Source organism: Macrotis lagotis, chromosome 4 (genome assembly GCF_037893015.1).
Source record: "Macrotis lagotis isolate mMagLag1 chromosome 4, bilby.v1.9.chrom.fasta, whole genome shotgun sequence".
NCBI classification, from domain to species: domain Eukaryota; kingdom Metazoa; phylum Chordata; class Mammalia; order Peramelemorphia; family Peramelidae; genus Macrotis; species Macrotis lagotis.
Window position 1 is genome coordinate 244,689,402 of NC_133661.1, and position 20,415 is coordinate 244,709,816.

At 35.2% G+C, this 20,415-nt stretch overlaps 1 protein-coding gene across 2 annotated transcripts in view; it reads right to left on the reverse strand.

Moving 5' to 3' along the window:
• The window catches only part of NRXN3 (neurexin 3), a 1,564,316-nt gene that overhangs the window by 1,372,328 nt on the left and 171,573 nt on the right, over positions 1–20,415 (reverse strand). The window contains exon 1 of one of the 2 annotated variants that reach the window (XM_074235620.1): positions 19,651–19,990. The exons of the other annotated variant lie outside the window; for it this stretch is intronic. Coding sequence (XP_074091721.1) covers positions 19,651–19,966 — 316 coding nt within the window. The 5' untranslated portion in view covers positions 19,967–19,990. Of the gene's footprint in view, positions 1–19,650; positions 19,991–20,415 lie in introns of those variants that run through there. 2 annotated transcript variants of the gene reach the window in all.

The window sequence follows — 20,415 nt, forward strand, 5'->3', positions numbered from 1 at the left end:
TGAAACCTATTTAAACTGGGAAATACTTTTTTGAAAGAATTCAGTTGTTTTTTGGGGGGATAGGGGACTCAACCATGTATAACTATTTGGTGAAAAATGAGGAACATGAGAAACATAAAAAGATTTATACAAACTGATGCAAAAGTAAATAAGCAGAAAAAGAACAAAATAATGCCTATGATTCTATACATGAAAAGAACACTAAAAAGAAATCTAACTTGAGAAATTTTAATAAGCAAAGCCCTCTGGCAGTCTACAGAGGAGGAATGTCCCATAAATTACAGCATCAGTTGTTTTTGCTTTTTTTTTCTTTGTTAAAAGAAAGGATTCATTTGAGGGAGAAGGTAAGCTAGATCTAGAAATAACTGTGACACAAAAGAAAAAGACATCAGTACCATTTATAAAAATAAATTTTAAAAACTGAAATGGGACATGTGGATTTGAGGAGGAGGAAGTCAGTGTGAAACTCCATCTATATAGAAAGCAATGAGAACCATTGCTTTACATATGGAAAGGAGGTTTTAAAAAAAGACTAATTGTTATGGTTTGTAGGGATTTGACATGATCTGGGACTAAGGTTACCCAATTTCTATGGATTCACTCATTCCTATGCCATTATCTAATTACATAATGCCATAACAATGTTGGTAAATGTTTAATAACTGGGGTCTCAGAAAAAATGTATGCACATATACTTTTAAATTTAATTTCCATCGATAATACTTTGTTAAGTCTAACACAATCAACAAAGCAATAAATCAAGCCCTGATATGTAGTGATTGGGAATTTCTAAGTAGAAATGCTCACATTGAAATCTCTCACCACTGGTTCACAAGTCATTTAGAATTGACTCCAGCACATCTCTGCCTAAAGCACTAAATGTTCTAGCATTGGCATAAATAATATTGGTTTGAAATGGGGTAGGAGGATCTTAGATACTATTAAATACAAATCAAATATAATGATAAAAATGTCATTAAAATCATTTTTTGAATGATTACATGAAAAAATAAAAGACTTCAAGTGCCAATAGTTTCAGCCAGTTTTTTTAAAGTGTTATTATTCATTATTTGAAGCATTATTTAAACTGGAACTAAACTCAGTACAATAAAATCAATTGGGTCTTTTAGATTGAGTTGGATATAATGGGACTTGCCCTTCATTATAGCCCATTATGACTAGGAAGAAAACATACACAGTCAACAAAATTGTGCCAGACACTGTGATAGATGCAGGGAATATTAAGATGAAAACAGAACAGTACCTGTCCTCAAGGATCTTACATTCTATAAGGAGAAATGTGTACATATATAAGTACATATAAAACATATACAAAATAAATAAGAGGTAGTGGAAGGGCAGAGTCACCAACATCTGGTGACATCAGAAAAATCTTCAGGAATGTGGTGCTTGAGTTCTGTTTTTAAGGGATTAAATGATTTTAAGAAATCAGGTTGAGAATGAAATGTTTAACAAGCTTGGGTTCTAATATTGTGAAGGCAAGTTGCATACTCTGTAAGGAACAACAAGATCAGTTTGGCAAGACTCAAGAATATGTGAGAGTATGATAAGATTGAAAAATTATATTGTGATCAAATTCTTATGGGCTTTAAATGCCAAACAAAAGAATTTGTACTTTATATTTTATATTTCATACCAAAGGCAATAGGGAGGCATTGGATTTTACTGGTTTAGGGAAGAACATGTGTTTTAAGAAAAAATCGGTGTGAGAATGGATGGGAAAGAAAAAAAACTTGAGGCAGTCAGGCTAATTATGTTTCTATATGTGAATATGTAAGTATTTATACACACATACATATTTTTATAAAATTCTTACAAAATATAAATCCTTATATAAAATAAATTTATACATATATTTGTAAAATATATTTTTAAAAATTAATAGAAGATGTAAGAGCCTAAGGGTGGGGCATTAGCAGCTGAGAGCAGCAGAACGAACCTCTTCATGGAGCAGTACACATTTGAGCTGAGCTTTGAAGGAGACTAAGAATTCTACAATCTACTTCTCCACTTCACCCTAGCTAACAGTCATTAGCTAATTGTTTAAAATAGTATGAATAATAAAGAGCCAAAAGATCTTTTCTTTGGAAAGAAGCAGAAGAGGCCGTGGAGGAGGAGCTTGCAGCTCATTTCTGATGAGATAAACCATTTCCCAGAAACAAGAGGCACTGAGCTTCAACCACTAAAGGGAACTGCCAGGCGATGACCAGCAGAAAAGTCAGTAAGTGGAGATGTAACCAACTCCTCTCCAGGGAAGAACAAAATGTGTGTTTGTCTGCTAAATGGATAAAGAAGACTTATAAAAGGGTTTCTAGATGCTGAGCTGGCCAGACAGAGGAGAAAAGAATGGGGGGGGGGGGATCAGCAAATAAAGCCTTGAATGTATTACTTTCTGATTATTTTGGGGTGAAAGGGACAAAATGGAGGTTCTGGAAAGTTGATAAAAATCATACCTCTTAGTAAATTATTCTGATATTTTATCTATGATGATCTTCACAGCACTAGGGTTTAATAGCTTTTCCTTAAACTGTAGCTGATTTCACTATTAAACAGGGATACTTGGCATGAGATTATACAACTAAATCACTCTTGTAAATATTTAATATCATTGCCTTTCTTTTTTTTCCTTTTAACAAATCACTATCAAAGGCTAAACACACAGTAGAAAACATTTATTTATTCTATCCTGGAAAATGCTAGTGCTCATGCATTTTATCTATCTAGTTCTCCAAATGACTTTGACACTTGAGAGCCCTTGTGATCAAAACAGTCCAAAGGAAGGCAATTTTGCAAGCATTTAAGAACTGATTTCATGCACTGATCACCATCTACCAAAGATACCTCATGGAAGAGTACTAAATGTAACCCACCATACAAATGGCAAATACATGAAGGAGAAAATCATTTTTTAAGGGGGAGGGAGAATGACACTAGCTTAAAAATAAATGTTCTAACAAGAAGCAAAAAAGAAATTCTCTTTTTAGTTTTAAAAGAAATCTCAAATTAAATCGGGTAAACTACTTTTAAAGGAAGTAGAAATATCATTAAGCTCCTGTCAAAAAATCAGTCCCAAATGAATAATTCTCACAGCACCATTCTAATGCACATAAGACAAATTACATTCATTCTATTATAAACAGACAACGTGACACAGTAAAGAGAAGGGGAAAAAAATCAATGGGTTATGGTATTTCTTTTCTAAGTCATCTGAAAGCATACAATGAACTTTAATCCATTAAGGTAAAACAACTAATACTCTGGGATGTTGTACTAACTGAAGACAACTTGAAATGCCTAGTTTAATTGGGTATCTTGGAGAAGTCAACTTATGCTTAAGACATTCTTACTTGGAACTCCCATTCTGATTTTTCAGCATTAGTAAGAAACTAGTCTTGGGCATGCTTCCCAAGTCAGTCATGGGATGCTCTCAGTGATGATCTAACTGCTAACCAGTAATCTATGTCAGGTACCACTCTGGTTATAAAGCTGGCCTAGATTTTGAATGATCATGTTCTGATGAAAAGAACACAGGATTACAATTCAAGAAGTCTGAGTTTCAATGCTGATGGTGACCTTGTGAGGCTAGAGAGTAGCCTGCATTGCTATTCAGTCTTAAAAAGATCCTCTAATTATAAATTAGATCTTCCCTTGACCCTACCACCTCCCACAAATGATCATTTTATATGATTCTTTATATGATCATTATATGATTCTTCCCCTACATTGCCAAAACTTTGAAAAATATGATCCAATAACTCCACAACAATACCATAACTGCTGACTTGACACAGCAGAAACTGTTCTCTTCAAGGTCATCCTGATATATTAATCATGATATTCAAGAGTCTTTTCATGGTTCTTAGTTGCTTCTAGGACAGTTAACACTGTTGATCACCCATCTCCTTTTTAATAATCTCTTCTCCCTTGGTTCCATGGCATGGTTCTCCTTTAGCCTGTGTGACTTCTTGTCATTCTCATTCACTGCTTCATTTTCCTCTCCCTTCTACCTTAGTTGGTTGAACCCTAAGACTCTTTTCTTTTTCTATATTGCCTCTATGGGCAATGTCATCTAATCTAATTGCTTCAATGATCAGTTTTAGCATGACTTCCAAATGTTTTTATATGTATAGATGCATATATGTGTATATAAAAATTTACTTTCATTCATCAAATAGACATTGTGTCTACCATGCACTAGGAACTGAGATGGATGCTGGGGATACAAAGACAAATTAGTTCCTACCCTGACAAAGTTTTTCTTCTTTGGGGAGAAAAGAGTAGGTAAATAGGAAACAAAAAAAAATTCACAAAATAATTTCTTTAGGAGGGAACCAGCCAAGTGGAAAACAAACAAAAAAAAAGTTTAACATGGGAAAGGTCATCTGATTAAACATTTGAAGGAAATGAAGGATTTTACTTGTCAAAGATGAGGAAGAAGTAATTCCAGGAATGATAGACAGTAAAGGTACAAAAATATGAGATGGACTGTTATGTTTATCTAGATTGTAAAGTGAATTAAGGAAAGTACTGTGCAACAAGAATGGAAGAATAAGCTAGAACCACATTACACAGAAGTTGTATTTTATCCAAGAAGCAGGGATTCTTAGCCTTTTTGTGTATCATGGCACTCTGGTAAAGTCTATAAATGCATAAAATAAAATATATACAATTACAAAGGAAATCAATTCTATTGAAATTGTTATTAAAATATTTTTATTCAAGTTCATAGCCTTTGTATTAAGAATTCTTGTCATAGAGTAAGGAGAAAATCATTGAACCTTAATGACTCAAGGGAGGGGGAATTGACTTGATTCAAATTGTGATTTAAGGATATCCATTTAACAGTTGTGTGGAAGATGACTCAGAGAAATGGAAATCTATTGCAATGGTAAGGCATGCATTGTTGAAGACTTGAACTAGGGTAGTAATCATATAAATGGACAAAAGGAGGAAATTTTTAGATATGTTGAGGCTGAAATTACAAGAGTTAAAATTTTGAATGTCAGGAGTGAAAGGAGTAAGAAAAGTCAAGATTTACTTCAAGGCTATAAGCCTGGGGCACTTCAAAGATGGTGGGAGAATTGGGTTGGAGAGAGGAGAGAGAGAGAGAGAGAGAGAGAGAGAGAGAGAGAGAGAGAGAGAGAGAGAGAGAGAGAGAGAGAGAGAATGTGTTCTGTTTCAGAAGCACTGAATGTGAAATACTTATGACATCTGTTTAAGGATAAGCAATAGGCAATTTCAGGAATACAGTTCAGGAGAGAGACTGATACTTTTTTCTATAGATCTGAAGCTGTCTGCAAGAGGTAGTACTTGAAACTATGGAGCAGATGAGGTCACTGAGAGAGTGAAAGGGATAAGAGTGCTCAAGGGATCCCAGGTATATACCCATGTAAGATGATAATCCATCAAAGGAAATTGAAGAGGAATGACAAAGAGTTGGAAAGAGAATCAGGAGTGTCATTAATGTCCCAGGAAAAATATATAAAAGGAGGTAGTGGTCCACAGTATAAAGAAAGGTCTAGAAGAACTAAAGATTAAGATTATGAATAGGCAGTTTTCAAATGAAGAAATGTAAGCTATTAATAACAATATAAAAATGTTCCAAATGTCTAATAAGGTAAATTAAAAAATAAAACAATTCTGAGATACCACCTCAAATCCAAAAAGTTGATAGAGAAGAAAAAAGGTAATTATTGGAGGAGCTAGGGAAATACAGGCACAGGAATGTGCTATATAAGTGGAATTCTGAATTGGTCCAATCACTCTCAAAAGCAACTTGGAATTATACTCCAGAAGTCATTCATCTGGGACCTATTACTCTGTCCTAGAAATGTAGCAACTAAGTAATACTTAGAAGTACAATTTTAACCCCAAAACAAAGAGAAAGCACTCATATGTATGAATATGTATGTGTGTGTGAATATGTGGATGAATATATATATATATATATATATCCCTCTATAATATATATTGAGATATATACATATACTTGTGTTTGTGTATGTATATTTTGTTGTTATTGTTGTTATAATGAACAGGAAGCAAAGTGGATAAGTGGTTATCCATCAATAGCTAAACAAATCAAGATTTGTGAATGCATAGGAATATTTTTGTCCCTTAAGAAGTGACAAAAGGGGCGGCTAGGTGGCGTAGTGGATAAAGCACCGGCCTTGGAGTCAGGAGTCCCTGGGTTCAAATCCGGTCTCAGACATTTAATAATGACCTAGCTGTGTGGCCTTGGGCAAGCTACTTAACCCCACTGTCTTGCAAAAAAAAAAAAAAAAAACCTAAGAAGTGACAAAAGACAGATTTATTTTATTTTTTATAGCTTTTTTTTTGCAAGGCAATGGGGTTAAGTGACTTGCTCAAGGCCATACAGCTAGGTCATTATTAAGTGTCTGAGACCGGATTTGAACCCAGGGACTCCTGACTCCTGGGCAGTGCTCTCTCCATTGAACCACCTAGCCACCACAAAAGAGAGATTAAAGAAAAAAAAACTAAGGAGACTTGTATGACTCCATGCAGAGTAAAGTGAGCAGAAACAAACCAACAAAATTTATGCAAAAATCAAAAAGTGAGAAGAAAAACAGCTTTAAAACATTTCAGGGCTTTAATCAATTCAGTGACCATCAGAAGACTAATGATCAATCATGCCTCCTGCCTTTTGACTGAGTAGTGATGTTCTAAAGGTGCAATATGAGTCATACATATTTAGCTTTGTTGATATATTGATTTGTTTTACTTAAATATCTTTATTTGTTAAAGGGCAGGGCTTCTAGAGGGGCAAGTATTGTAGGGGAATGATAACATATGCAAAACAAAAAAGGAAAAAATATCAATGAGGCATCAATGAGAACAGAAGGACATTCAGAAGGAGCCATAGACAAGTAAAGCAGTTTCATTACTCTCATGGCAAAATTAATGTATGATTTTTTTAACTGTGGAACAGAAGGCTCAATTTAATGTATATTCTTCCTTTTTGTTTTTTGTGTATCAAAATGCTTATTCTTATTAATGTTTATTAAGTTCAGTTTAAAAAAATTAAATACCATAAGATTCAATAATTAGATGATCATTGTCAACTTTGGAGAAAGCTTCAAATGAGTGATGAGAATAGAAAATAGATTTCAAGGGATTAAGAACTGAGTAGAACTTGAAGAATATGGAGACAATGAATGTAGACAGTTTTTTCTAGGAACTTGGCTATAAAAGGGAAAAGATATACAATAGTAGCTTAAAGGGTTAATAGGGTCAAATGAAGACTTGGTTTTTTTTTAAAGGATGGACAGATCTGAGCATATTGAAAAAATAGTAGAAAAGAAGCATATTTATAAGTAGTAGAAAAGGGAGACTGAAAATTAGAGGAGAGAGAAGGTATGGTAGTGAGGTCAAGCTACAGGAAAAGATGAATGGTGCTGGGATCAAGAGTATAAAATAGAGGCTGGTATTTACAAGAAGGATAATCTCTTCCCCTTTTAGGCTTGAGTAAAGACAGATAGGTGAGGGGTGATATTTAATATCTTAGGTCTTGGGGTGGCTAGATTGCGCAATGGTTAGAGCACTGGCCCTGGAGTCAGGAATACCTAAGTTCAAACCTGACCTCAGACACTTAATAATTACCTAGCTATGTGGCCTTGGGAAAGTCATTTAACCCCATTTGCCTTGCAAGAAAAAAAATAATCTCAGGTCTCCAGATCTAACCTCAGATTGTGAGATCAACTAAGTGTTGGACATCTCAAACTGGCACATCAAATTTGCCATGGACAAATTATTACCTTCCATTAAGAAACTGCATGTCTTCTCAATTTCTCTATTTTTTGTAGATGATATCACTATTGTTCCAGTCAATCATTTTTAAAATGCCCAGTAACCTAGGGTTTCTCTTTCCCTCACAAACCACAGCAAATCAGTATTCTGATGCTATTCATTCCTCCTGCATAATATTTTACACATAACTCTCTTTTTAATGACACCATACTACTTTTCATCTGGACTATAGTAATTATCCAAAATAATCTCACTTCCACAGTATTTACCTACTCCAATTCAGTTTATTCAAAAACTAGAGCTCTGGACCTACTATCAGGAATACCAGAGTTCAAATTTGAACTCTGACATTTACAGGCTATGTTAATAAGAAAGACATTTAACTTCTGTTTGTATCAATTTCCTCAACTGGAAAATACTGATAATATTAGACTTACAGGGATAGCTAAGTGATGACAGTGGATAAAGCACCAGCCCTGGGGTCAGGAGGACCTGAGTTCAAATTTGGCCTCAGTTACTTAATACTTACTTAGCTATGTGAACTTGGGCAAGTCACTTGACCCCATTGCCTTACAAAAATAAAAAACCAACAACAAACAAATAATAGACTTGCCTCCCAGAATTGTTGTGAAGATCAACTGAGATCAAAATTATAAAGCACAAAACAGGCACTTAATAATGTTTGTCACAGCTAGGAGGCATAGTGGAGTCAGGAAGACTCATCTTCCTGAATTCAGATATGGTCTGTGACACTAGCTGTATGACTGTGGACAAGTTATTTAACCCTGTTTGCCTCAGTTTCCTTACCTGTAAAAATGTGCTAGAGAAGGAAATTACAAACCACTCCAGTGTCTTTGCCAAGAAAACCTCAAATAGGGTCATGAAAAGTCAGTTATAATAATAATTAAAAAAAAGACTGAACAGCCACAAAAAGGCTATTTGTTTCTGTCCTTTCTTTCCTACGTTCCTTCATAGCTGTCAAAATAATCTTTCTAATTCATGGGGGTGTTCATAACATACCGATGCTCAAAATCTTTCTGTTTCCCTAATACCTCTAGGAAAAAATACTAACCTCTTTACCTATTTTAGGACCACTGCAAGATGAATCCTATCTACTTTCATAGGGCAGTTAGGTGATGCCATAGATAGAGCCTGGCCTTGAATTCAGGAGGATGAGAGTTCAAATCTGGCCTTAGATACTTACCATTTACTACATGGATGACCTTGGGCAAGTCATTTTACTCTGATTGGCCCACATCCAGGGCCACCTCTGGTCATCCTGATTCAGATCCTGATGGCTCTGGAGGAGAAAGTGAGGGTGATGACTTAGCACTGCATCCCACTTACTCAAATCCAATTCACATCTTTGTCATGGCATCACCTCCCTGATGTCATAGCCTTCTTTGAAAATCAAAGACATTAAAAAAAAAGAAAAAAGAAAATGAAAGATGGGGGCAGCTAGGTGTGCAATGGATAGGGCACCAGTCTTGGAGTCAGGAGGCTCTGAGTTCAAATTCAGCCGCAGACATTTAATAATTACCTAGCTGTGTGACCTTGGGCAAGTCACTTAAAAAAGGAAAATGAAAGACAAACATTATCTACTTTCATAATATTTTTATATGCTGGTTGTCCTCACATTATTCTAGCCAAATTTTACTACTCCTTTTCTTCTCTCCTCTTTATCTTTTCATTTTTTATGGTTATTGATAATCCTCTCTCCACAGATCTACATTTGGAAATTCTCCTCAATGTCCAGCTCAGATTCAAACTCCTCTGTGAAACCACTTTCCCTGATTCCCCACCAAAAGACCCATTTAAAAGTGATAATCTCTTATTCCATTAAAAAAACATGTCATGTGCATCTTTGCTTTATTACATTCTACCTTGTATCCTATTTAGTTGTATATGTATGACTCCCTCCCTATGTTGTAGTAAATTATTTTCATGGAGGAGCAATGCTACTTTTCATCTATGTGTACCTATCATGATTGTCAACAAGTGGCAGGTAATTAATACTTAGTCATTATGTTTACTTCTAAGCCCATTCTGCCACTATCTGTAATAAGAAGAGTAAAAATTCAAGGTAGGCAAGTTAGTAACTGCCAAAGACAAAGGCAAAAAAGGATTTCAAGGAGGGAAACTGTTTAATATTTGATTTGTCAAACTGAAATCTTTTTACTTCTCTGGGCCTGAATTTTCTCATCTTTAAAATAAGGTAAATGAAATATGTTTTCTAAAGTTTCTTCTACTTTTGAGATGTTACAATCTAAGATGTGGTGAAACAAATCAATGTGTTTTCTTCAAGGCAAAGCTAACCAAAAACTTTTAAAGGTAGTTTATAGATGACAGACAGATAGATATATAGATAGATAGATATAGATATATAGATCTGTATACATAGATATATAGATCTATAAATAAGAGATTATCTTTTAAATGAGTGTTTTGGTGGGGAATCAGGGAAAATGGTTTCACAGAGGAGTTTGAATCTGAGCTGGACATTGAGGAGAATTTCCAAATGTAGATCTGTGGAGAGAGCATAATCAATAACCACAAAAATAAAAAGGTATAGAGGAGAGAAGAAAAGGAGTAGCAAAATTTGGCTAGAATAATGTGAAGTCAACTAGCATATCTATATCTATATCTTTTGATATAGATAGATAGATAGATAGATAGATAGATAGATAGATAGATAGATAGTAACTAGAAAAGGAAATCACCCAATGAAAGATTGATGGTATCTAACCCAGACCTAAAAAAAGAGTATTAGAACTCAGAATAAGTAAAGTGCTTTCCAAAATTTGAGTTTTGCTTCTTTTCACATAAAATTGCTGGAGATAACTGGTTTTCATACTAGGTCATAGACCCACCTGTGATTCTGCAACAAGGGCTCATAGAAATGGCCTAGGGAAAGTTGAGCTATACTTGGTGGGTTAAGCTGTCTATGGTGCTGAATTTTAACATCCTCCCCTTCATGGGACCTTGCTAATCCTTTGCATTTGTATAACCCTTTACAATTTTCAAAGCATTATAAGCATTACATCATTATAAGCATTCAAAGCATTACTTCATTTGATATTCTCTACAAATTTTTCCAAAAGTTGGGGAAGTATCAACTCATTTTTTCATTATTAAACTTTGCATTATATTAGACTTTAATAAGAGCATAACTTTGCTGCTTTTCATTTCTGCCTATAACATGTTACCTCCACTTCTTCACTTTGAAATTTTTTTTTGCAGTCTTATCTCTCAACTGAAATTGCTTTATCCAAGGATGTCAATGGCCACTTGATTGCCAAATCTGATGCCTTTTTAAAAAAAAAAAAGTATAGGCGTGGCTAGGTGGTGCAGTGGATAGAGCACCAGCTCTGGAGTCAGGAGGACCTGAGTTCAAATTTGACTTCATACACTTAATTACCTAGCTGTGTGGCCTTGGGCAAGCCCCTTAACCCCATTGCCTTGCAAAAACTTTTTAAAAAGCATAAAAGTTATAATAGCTACCTTATAAGTTTGCTAAAATCAAACCTTATGTCACAATGTAACTGAATTATTATTGTTAACTTCATATTTAAAGGATAGCACATTCATGGAAAGTATTCTAAAGTGACCTGTGATATTCTCACACATCCTCCCCTAAACCCAAGATGCTGATCTTTACCACAGTGTCTAGGATTACAAAACAGTCATACAACATCTAGCCTGCAATCCTATTGTATAAACCAAGAATAGTTTTCAGACATCTGATACCTGAAACCAATTATACAATGGGGAAACCACCATGAAAAACTTTTAACCTGATTAAATTTCAAAGCAAATAAGCCTAAAGAGTTCCCTGTAATTTCCTACATTTTATGCTGTGATCAGCTCTTCTTAGAGTTAAGCAAGCCATTATCAGAAACACTGTTTACACATACACTACATGGATATCCATTTAAGCTCTTGGGTACTAAAAAGTGGAAGTGTTTAACAAGACTCTAGTGTCTTTAAAACTGCAGTTGTTTTAACATCTGTGTTACACATTTTACTACAGCCAAGAAACAATAACTTCTAAAAGGGGAAAAAAAGAGCAATAAATGATTTCCTAATTGAAATAGAAACAGTTAAAATGAAATTTTAATGACATCAGTTTATAGGTTTCAACCAAATCCTATCATTCTGGGTTTCTCTAGGGGCACTCTGAAACTTAAAAAAAAAAAGCATTTTTTAAATTTATATTTTATGTCTTAAAATTGTTTTATTGTTTTTAATGCTACAGTTTCTCAAATGTTGAAAGATTCTATAGTTTTTCAGGTTATTACACAAAATGCTACTCAATTATACCATCTTAGGGTCAGATTGTCAGCATCAGACAACTAAAGTGATCAAAGAGGTTAGTCCTCAGAAGATTCATTAAGATAGTTTATACAAATACATTTTAAATCATTTGACTACATTAATGGGGGAAAAAAGACCCAAGGTTCAAAATAAGAGACCAAGTTTTATATAAATAATATAGAAAGGGGGGAGGAGGTGCCAAGGACTTGAGATGGCTTGGTATATTTATGAAGATTTTTTTCCTTTATTTCAGTTCTTTTTAATTTGGGAGATAGTGAAAGGGCATTTTAAATAAACAAAAGAAGGTACCTGAGGTTTAGTTTTTCATTTTGAAAAGCAGCTAGCTAAGGAAAAGACTGTCAATTCAATAATGGTTCACCAGCCATTTGTATGCCCTATTCATTAGCTTATCTTTAAGTAAATATTTTGATTGTCAGAGAGAGTGTTGCAAACAAGGTTCTTTCCAGAACACTCACTCCGATGCAGCCCAGCCAGCTCATACAGCCAGCTCACACACACATTGCTTATTTTTAATAATCCCGTGTCTGTAGTAAAAGGTAACATCACTCTCCTGGAAAGCCAAAAGGTTTCTAAAGGCAGAGAAAAGCCATATTTTCCCCAGGTCTGATGTATTCAAGGGACTCATGGACTATGGTTCTATTTTAGTACCACATTTTCATCAGTAGGCTGCATTATCATAAAGCCTAGGAAATAAGCTATTACCCACCATCATCCCTCCCCAACGTTATCACAGAAAATCACACATTCACAAAACAGCATTAACTGTCAAAATTAGAGACCATTTAAAAGGCAGCTGTTCTTCCCCCTTTTAAATAGGCTTCAAAATTCAGATCTTCACCCTGTATTAGCCTCTTAATCGATTGCTCTTCCAAATGTGAAAATGTAGTCATGTCCAAGCCAAACTGAACAACAAACACACATGGAACATTGAAGAGTTCTGCAGGAAAATGTATTTAAAGCAGCATTTTCCACCCTACTGCTTTACATCATTCTTACAGTCTATTGGAAAACTTCCAGCCTCCACTGAGGATTTTCTCAAAATTCTGTTTGAAAAGGTTCTGGGGTATTTGTGTGTGTGTGTGTGTGTGTGTGTGTGTGTGTGTGTGTGTGTGTGTGAGATGTGGTGTTGGGAGGAAGAAAAGGGAAGAGAAAAAAAAGAGCAATATCTCTTTAAGAGTCAACAGTAAATTAACTTGCCCAAAAGAGTGAAATAATTAGCAGTTAGTAGCTTATTAAAAGGATGGCAAAGGCCAAGCAGCCATCTGGGATCTCCAGTTTCTTGTGATTGTTATTATGTCAAGATGTGCAAGTTGAATTAGCTTTCATGTCATTGTATTTGCCCTTACTTTACATGTAAATTTTAATGAAAGATACAGCACTTTTAAAATCAGATGTCCATCAAAAGTGCTATTAGTCTGGCTTTTTACAAAGCATACAGTCTATTACTCTGCCTCTGTACTCCACTCACCATTAAATGCCTTGGGGGGGGAAAACAAGCTCCAATGATATCAATTAGATATTCTCTTTGTGCAGGAGGAAACCTGAGCCTCATCAAAAAGAGCACAAAACAATACCACACAAGAGGACAATATTTCTGCCTCTATTTACACACAGTGTAAACCACAATGCCTCCAACTCTCACAAGGATAATCCTTCTTGATGAAAATTAAAGCAATCTGGAGTCAGCTGGTTATTACACAAAAAAGCTACAGTTTTTAGAGAAGGAAATAGAATATTTATCAAAAAACAAAGGGACAGAATAAGGTTGGGGGTGGCGAGCATCTTAATATTTGTTTTACAAAGAAAAGGGGTTTTTTTCTTTTACAGATATAGAAAATCTGAAGTTGAATTAATTTCTATCAAATTCCTAACTTCCATCCCCTGTGTTGATACCCCCATAATGAAGTCTCCCTATAGAAACATGGCTTTAAGCTGAAATTAAGTACTGATCAATCCAATCTATGAAATAATTTGAGATTTTTAATTTGGGGTGGTTGTTCTAGAGGAAGTAATTTTTAACTGCAAACATTGAATTCACAATGCCTAAAAATAGAAGGAATGCTAAAAATCACCAAAATATCATCCTGTATGTGAAATTTGCTTTTGTCATTTTCAAGACACCTAGAAACTGAAGCTATATGTGAGAAAATACTCAGTTTGAGAGAGGATGAACTGAGTGTATTGTATATACTTATGAGTACCTGCTCAGGCAAGTTACTTATATATATGCAACTACAGAGATCCTCTTAAAAAATTTTTAAAAAAAGAAATATCAATTTGTTCGTTGCCTACACATGTAAAATAATCAACTCTGTTCTGTCTTATATTTGATATTTTCCCATATAGAGTTGCCATTTCTGGATCTCTAAAAATAAGAACAATAATTGTCAGAAATAAAAAAATATTTGAGTCAAGTTATCTTCAAGCTTTAAACATCTTCAATGACTAGTTTCAAATATATATATATGTATATATATATAGACCCATACATGTAAATAACATAAACCATAAACTCATTCCTTTCTTCCTCCCTCCCCACCCTCTCCACTTTTATAACTCAGCTAGTGAGGCAAATAATTGGATAAACTAAACTGAATTCAGCTCAACAGAAAAATACTGGTTTTATAATATATTGTTTGTTGCCAAGAAAGTTGTGAGGAATTAATAAATACAAATTGATGATTATGATGATGATGATAACTTATTGCTTTAAAATTTTAGAAGTGTTTGGTCTTTTATGTACTGCCAATTAGTAGCTAATTAAATGATCCCAATAGCAGATTAGATTACATTCATAAAGCCACAGTGGTATTTTAAATTATTAAAACTGTCTGAGAAACAACCTAAAAATGTCCTTAGCAGTCAATGAATATTCCCCAAATAAAAAAGAAAGAAAAAAATTCATATTTTTAAAAAACATCATTATGAAGGATACAATTATCAAAATCACAGAACTGTTCAAATTGGGCAATTTGTTTTTACTTTTAAAATAAAACTCTTTCCTTCACAGATCTTCAAAACATTAAAAAAAACAAAAACCAGGAAAAACATGCCACTTAACCAAAAAAATGAAGTGGTTTTTGATGTAGAGAGGAAAAATCAGTGGTGGGTGAGAAGCAGATGAGGAAGGAGATGGAAATGTAATGTTGTTCCCATTTTATTATAATTAGATATTTATAGAGCACAAATGAGTTTATTTTCATAATTAGTCTCTGGCATTTCATTTAAGAATTTGCATAAACCCTTGGCTATCCATTCACTATTTATTTTCAGAATACTCAAGTCCTAACAGTGACATCGGAAAGGAAGCATGGGATAGCTTAACCTTTCAAATCACTCATTTTGTTTTTATTTAATTTTATTAATAGTAAAATGTAAACCACATGGACTGTTGTTGAAACTCAGGCAATTCTGGTCTATACTTCTAATTCAACCAATGTAGATTAGCCGAGGCTTTGAAGTAGTAAATTTCTTTTCTACCTAAGGGGAAATAACAATTGTCTCTAAGTTACAGGTAGATACTGTCTTAGTAGCAATACTCTTTGTGCCTTAAAAATGGCCTGCTATGGGACAAAAAAGATTGATGACAGAAGCTAAGCTCCTACACCTTATCAACTAGCCAATATGCCAGGGTGGCACGAATTGATCTATAATATCCTTACTGCTAGTATGGCAGAAGAACATCAAGAAATGTAAGTGGGAAACTACTAGCACCAATATCACTGCAATGAAAGAAGTTTAAAAAAAAATGTCCTAATTGTAGTGGCACAGGCTTGTAATCCTTGGTGCCACAAAAGGATGAGACTGGTAGGAAGCTAGATTTCTAGGGTTCTAAGCTACATTAGGACTAAAACCAATACCATTTCTGCACTGAATCCAAAATAATATGTTGATATCACCAGTCCCAGGGAAAAAAAGTGACACCAGGTTACAAGAGGAAGATTGCGTCTGTGTGTGTGTGTGTGTGTGTGTGTGTGTGTGTGTGTGTGTGTGTGACACACATACACACACAGAGACAGAGGGAGAGACAGAGACAGAGACAGACAGAGGCAGAGACAGAGACACAGAGAGACAAGAGACAAGAAGAGAAAGAGAAGGAGGGAGGAGAGAGAAAGGGAAGGAAGGAAGGAAGGAAAGGAAGGAAGGAAGGAAGGAAGGAAGGAAGGAAGGAAGGAAGGAAGGAAGGAAGGAAGGAAGGAAGGAAGGAAGGAAGGAAGGAAAGGAAGGGAGAGAGGGAGGGAGGGAAGGGAGGGAGGGAGGGAGGGAGGGAGGAAGAAAGGGAGGGAGGAAGGAAGGAAGGAAGGAAGGAAGGAAGGAAGGAAGGAAGGAAGGAAGGAAGGAAGGAAGGAAGGAGAAAGCAGGGAAGGAAAGAAAGAAAAAATTCAGCATCAGGCTAAAATCTAAAATCCAAAGCCTAAGCCATATGGACATCTATAAACACTAATAAAAAGAAGTGAATTTGCAGGTCCCTATCCTAAAAAGCTTAACTAAAAACCATTACAATATGATACAAAAGATTACAAAGAGGGTGGCAGAACATTCATTCAAGATAGATAGGATTGGTTACTGATGATATCTTTTTTTGCCATTTATTGGAAGACTTGTGATAGCATTTTAAATATTGCAGACCCAAAACTTTTTGAGTACTATTTTCTTATGAGTACTATTTTCTTAGCTCTCCCCTAAATATCCCATTCATCTTTTTAAAGTTAAAATTCATTTCCTTTCTTCTGCAAAACCACTGCTATATCATTTGGCCATCTGATGATATAAGGAATACTTAAATTCCTTTCTCATTTAATAGACCCTAAAGGGAAGAGATTCTAAAGATTCTTTCTAGTTCTCTCCTTCTTAATCTTAGATCATTTGAGACTTTTGCAATTCCACAACTCTTTTACCAACAAAAAAAAAAATCAAAGGTGAGGGGAAGAGAAGTAAACTCAGTCATCAGGGAAGAGGAGATATAAGGTACTACACCATCTGATCCATTCCATGATCCTATGGGGCTCAGTTCCACTGCAGAGATGATGCCATATTTCTTTCTCTCTCTCTCTCTCTCTCTCTCTCTAAAAAGGGCATAGAGAGAAGATGAGTTGAGTGAATCTGGAAACCATATATATTAATCTATTTAGTTTCTTTCATCTTTCTTAAACTGGGTGGTCATTCCCTCTCAATTCCCCTCTTCTCTTAGGAAGATCCAATGATGAAAGACAAGGAAAGATCTCATATGAATTATGAATTCCTGAATTATTCCTCCACTATGGCAACAATGTAATAGCGCAACCAGGCCAGTGAAATGTGGGGAGCCACACAAAGTACACAGTCAGAAGGGGTATTATTCTCATATCAAGTAACCCCTTATAGAAACAATGTCCAGATCAGCATCATGGGAGTCATGCCTTTTCCTGAGCACTAGTAGTGCTTCTTCTCAATTAGACAATCTATTCTAATAATATTGACTGAATAAATTTTGTTTTGATTCAATTTAACTCAATGCAAGTTTGACCATTTTATGTTCATTAGGATTTTGGGGGTGGAGGAGAGAGGGGATGAGGAAAATTAATTTTGTAGAACTTGATTCTAAATTTGGACAGTATGGAAATGAAAAGTGAGTTTTTACCATCTTCTAGTGAAAATCCTTCTAATCATTCAGACTTAGAGATTTTCAGAAAGAAATTTCATAGTTCAAAATGGACATATGAATGAGAGAGGCATTGGGACCTTGGTTTTCAATAAAGTAATTTTAGTTGAGGCAATATGCTAACACAAAAGCTAATTAAAGTGCTTCTCTGGAATGGATTTGTCATTACCAACCTAAATCAAAGATATTCAGGAATTTCACCTAACCAAAGTTCATTTACAAGGGTTTTCAGTTGGTCTAAAGATAATCAGCTGGTCTATACAGCTTAGGGAGTCTAACTTTCAAGAGGGAGGACAAAATAGTCTTAAAGAAAAACGGAGCAGTTATTTGTATAGAAGTCAACTTGCTTAGGGCAGATCCAATTCAATATAAGTTTATATTCCTCCCTTTTCCTCTATCCACCCTTACTCCCTTTAGGAAGATCCCAAGATAGCACTATGGCATAGATAATACATAACAGCCTTCGAAAATGAAACCACCTGGGAATGTTTTATCAATAATAGCCAGTATTTTCAACCTGTAAGAGGAGAGAAATAATATAGATCTGATATCTTCTAAGTCAATCAATAAGATTCTTTATTAGATTCAAGGAATGTTTAGCTGTCACATTCCAAAAAAAAATAAAATACAGTCCTGAAATTGGCACTGGGCTTAAAAACCAATCACCAGCCTCTTCTCTTCCTCATCTCCTCAAACCAGAATTTCACCCTTTTTAGTCTAACTCTTCAAAAGAAGTTTCCTTCCTGTGAAAAAAAGCTGTAGAATGTTCTCACTGAGATAAAACAGGGAAAGCCATTCATTAAGAGGGAGCAACTGGATTCGATAAATATTTTTATTTTATTGGCCTTTCTCTCCTCTTCTAAAGAGCTAATCCAATTTGAATACCATGCCAAGTCCTACAAGTTTTGCTTCTTTGATAGCTTTGATTAAGAAGGATGGCTCCCCATGAGCTCTGCAAAAGGTGTTAGCAACTGAGCACCAGAATAAACACAACCAGTTTCTCTCATTCTCAATGACTGACCAGAAAAAGAAAGACAAATCAAGTGCAAGGTCATTAACTATTCCTTCCTTCTACCATACCTTATCATGCAATAACATTTCTCTTTGATTCCCCCACCACCACCCTTGACTTCATCAGACTTTATATTCCCACTTCTAGACTTGGTTAGGACAACAAAGCGATAAAAACAACTTGGTTAAAACAAGAAAAACAAGCAAAACAGAAACAAAGGAAGGAAGACAAATGAATGCCTCAGTATTGTCAAATCAGAATGAAGATGATTGACCAGTCCATTCTTCTCTCACTCTTTTACTAACTGCCCAGTAATGATTCCCCCCTCATTCTCTCTCTCTCCTCCCTCCCTCCCTCTCTCTCTCTCCCTCCCTTCCTCTTCCCCCTCCTGCAGTTTAACATCACAAAGTTCAACAATTCCAATGCAATTCAAATAATACAAACAATTAATATCTCCATCCCCCACCTAATCCCTTCTATATCTTGGTCAGCCTGTTACCTCAGCTACTAGAGAACTCCCTTTTGCACATAAAATACACTTCCCCTCCTCTAGCATCTGAAGCCACAATGTGTTCATTACCTGCATGACCCACTTCCTTCCTAGGAATAGGTAAGACAAAGTGGGGTAAAGCACTATCAAGTTGTAATAGGAGACAAGTTGATTTCTGAGACATCCCCATCTATATAAATCCAAGGCACATTAAAGAAAGACAACAGGATTGGTATTTTTGTTATTATTTTTTAGTTGTTAAAAGCCTTAAGACCTAATCTGGATTACATTCATCAGAATGAACAATTCCCCCTGGACAAATGAGTAATTGAAAAAAGCAGATCAATAGTTATAATAATTTTTTTAAAAAAAAGTGATCTCTACCTTTACTTCTACCTACAGAAATGAAGTAGAAGGTCCGGTTAAGTAGAGGTAACAAAGGCATCCACCACGGAGGCGGCAAGAGAGAAGAAAGCAGGAAGAGCAAGGATAATAACAAAACATCAGGACACATCACATGGTCACAAGGAAATGTAACATATAAACACACACACACACACACACACACACACACACACACACACACACACACACCTGTAATGGTATTAGCACTACAACACATTCTGGGAACACAGCACAAATACAAAAGGAAAAGCTTAAAATGATGGCCAATAGTGTGACCAGTAAAATTACTGCTCATTGTTCACTTTAAGCTCTTCCCTTTTTCTGCATCTTCTCCAGACCATGCCTAAGAAAATAACAAACTATGCATGCAAAGGCACTGCAGAATCATATGCATGTTAAAACATACACATTTAGCCAAGTCAAATGCAAACACAGAACACTGGTTAGAAAAATAAGGGGAAAGTTATTGGGGAAATGATTTCTCTAACCATTATACAGCCATAAATATGAGCCATGATTACTGAATTTGTATTGCATGTACTAATGAACATACATACAACATAAATAAAAATGCTCATATATTTTCTTGAACCCAAAAAGTGTTGTTGACTCGACAAGTAGAAGATATAGAACATTTTCTTTTTGTTGAAAGAAGGAAGAGGGTTGAGGGACAAGAACAATTAAAAGGTCAACAGCTTTTAAATTTGTCAGATGAATGGGTATTGACAATTAGGTAGAAAGTGG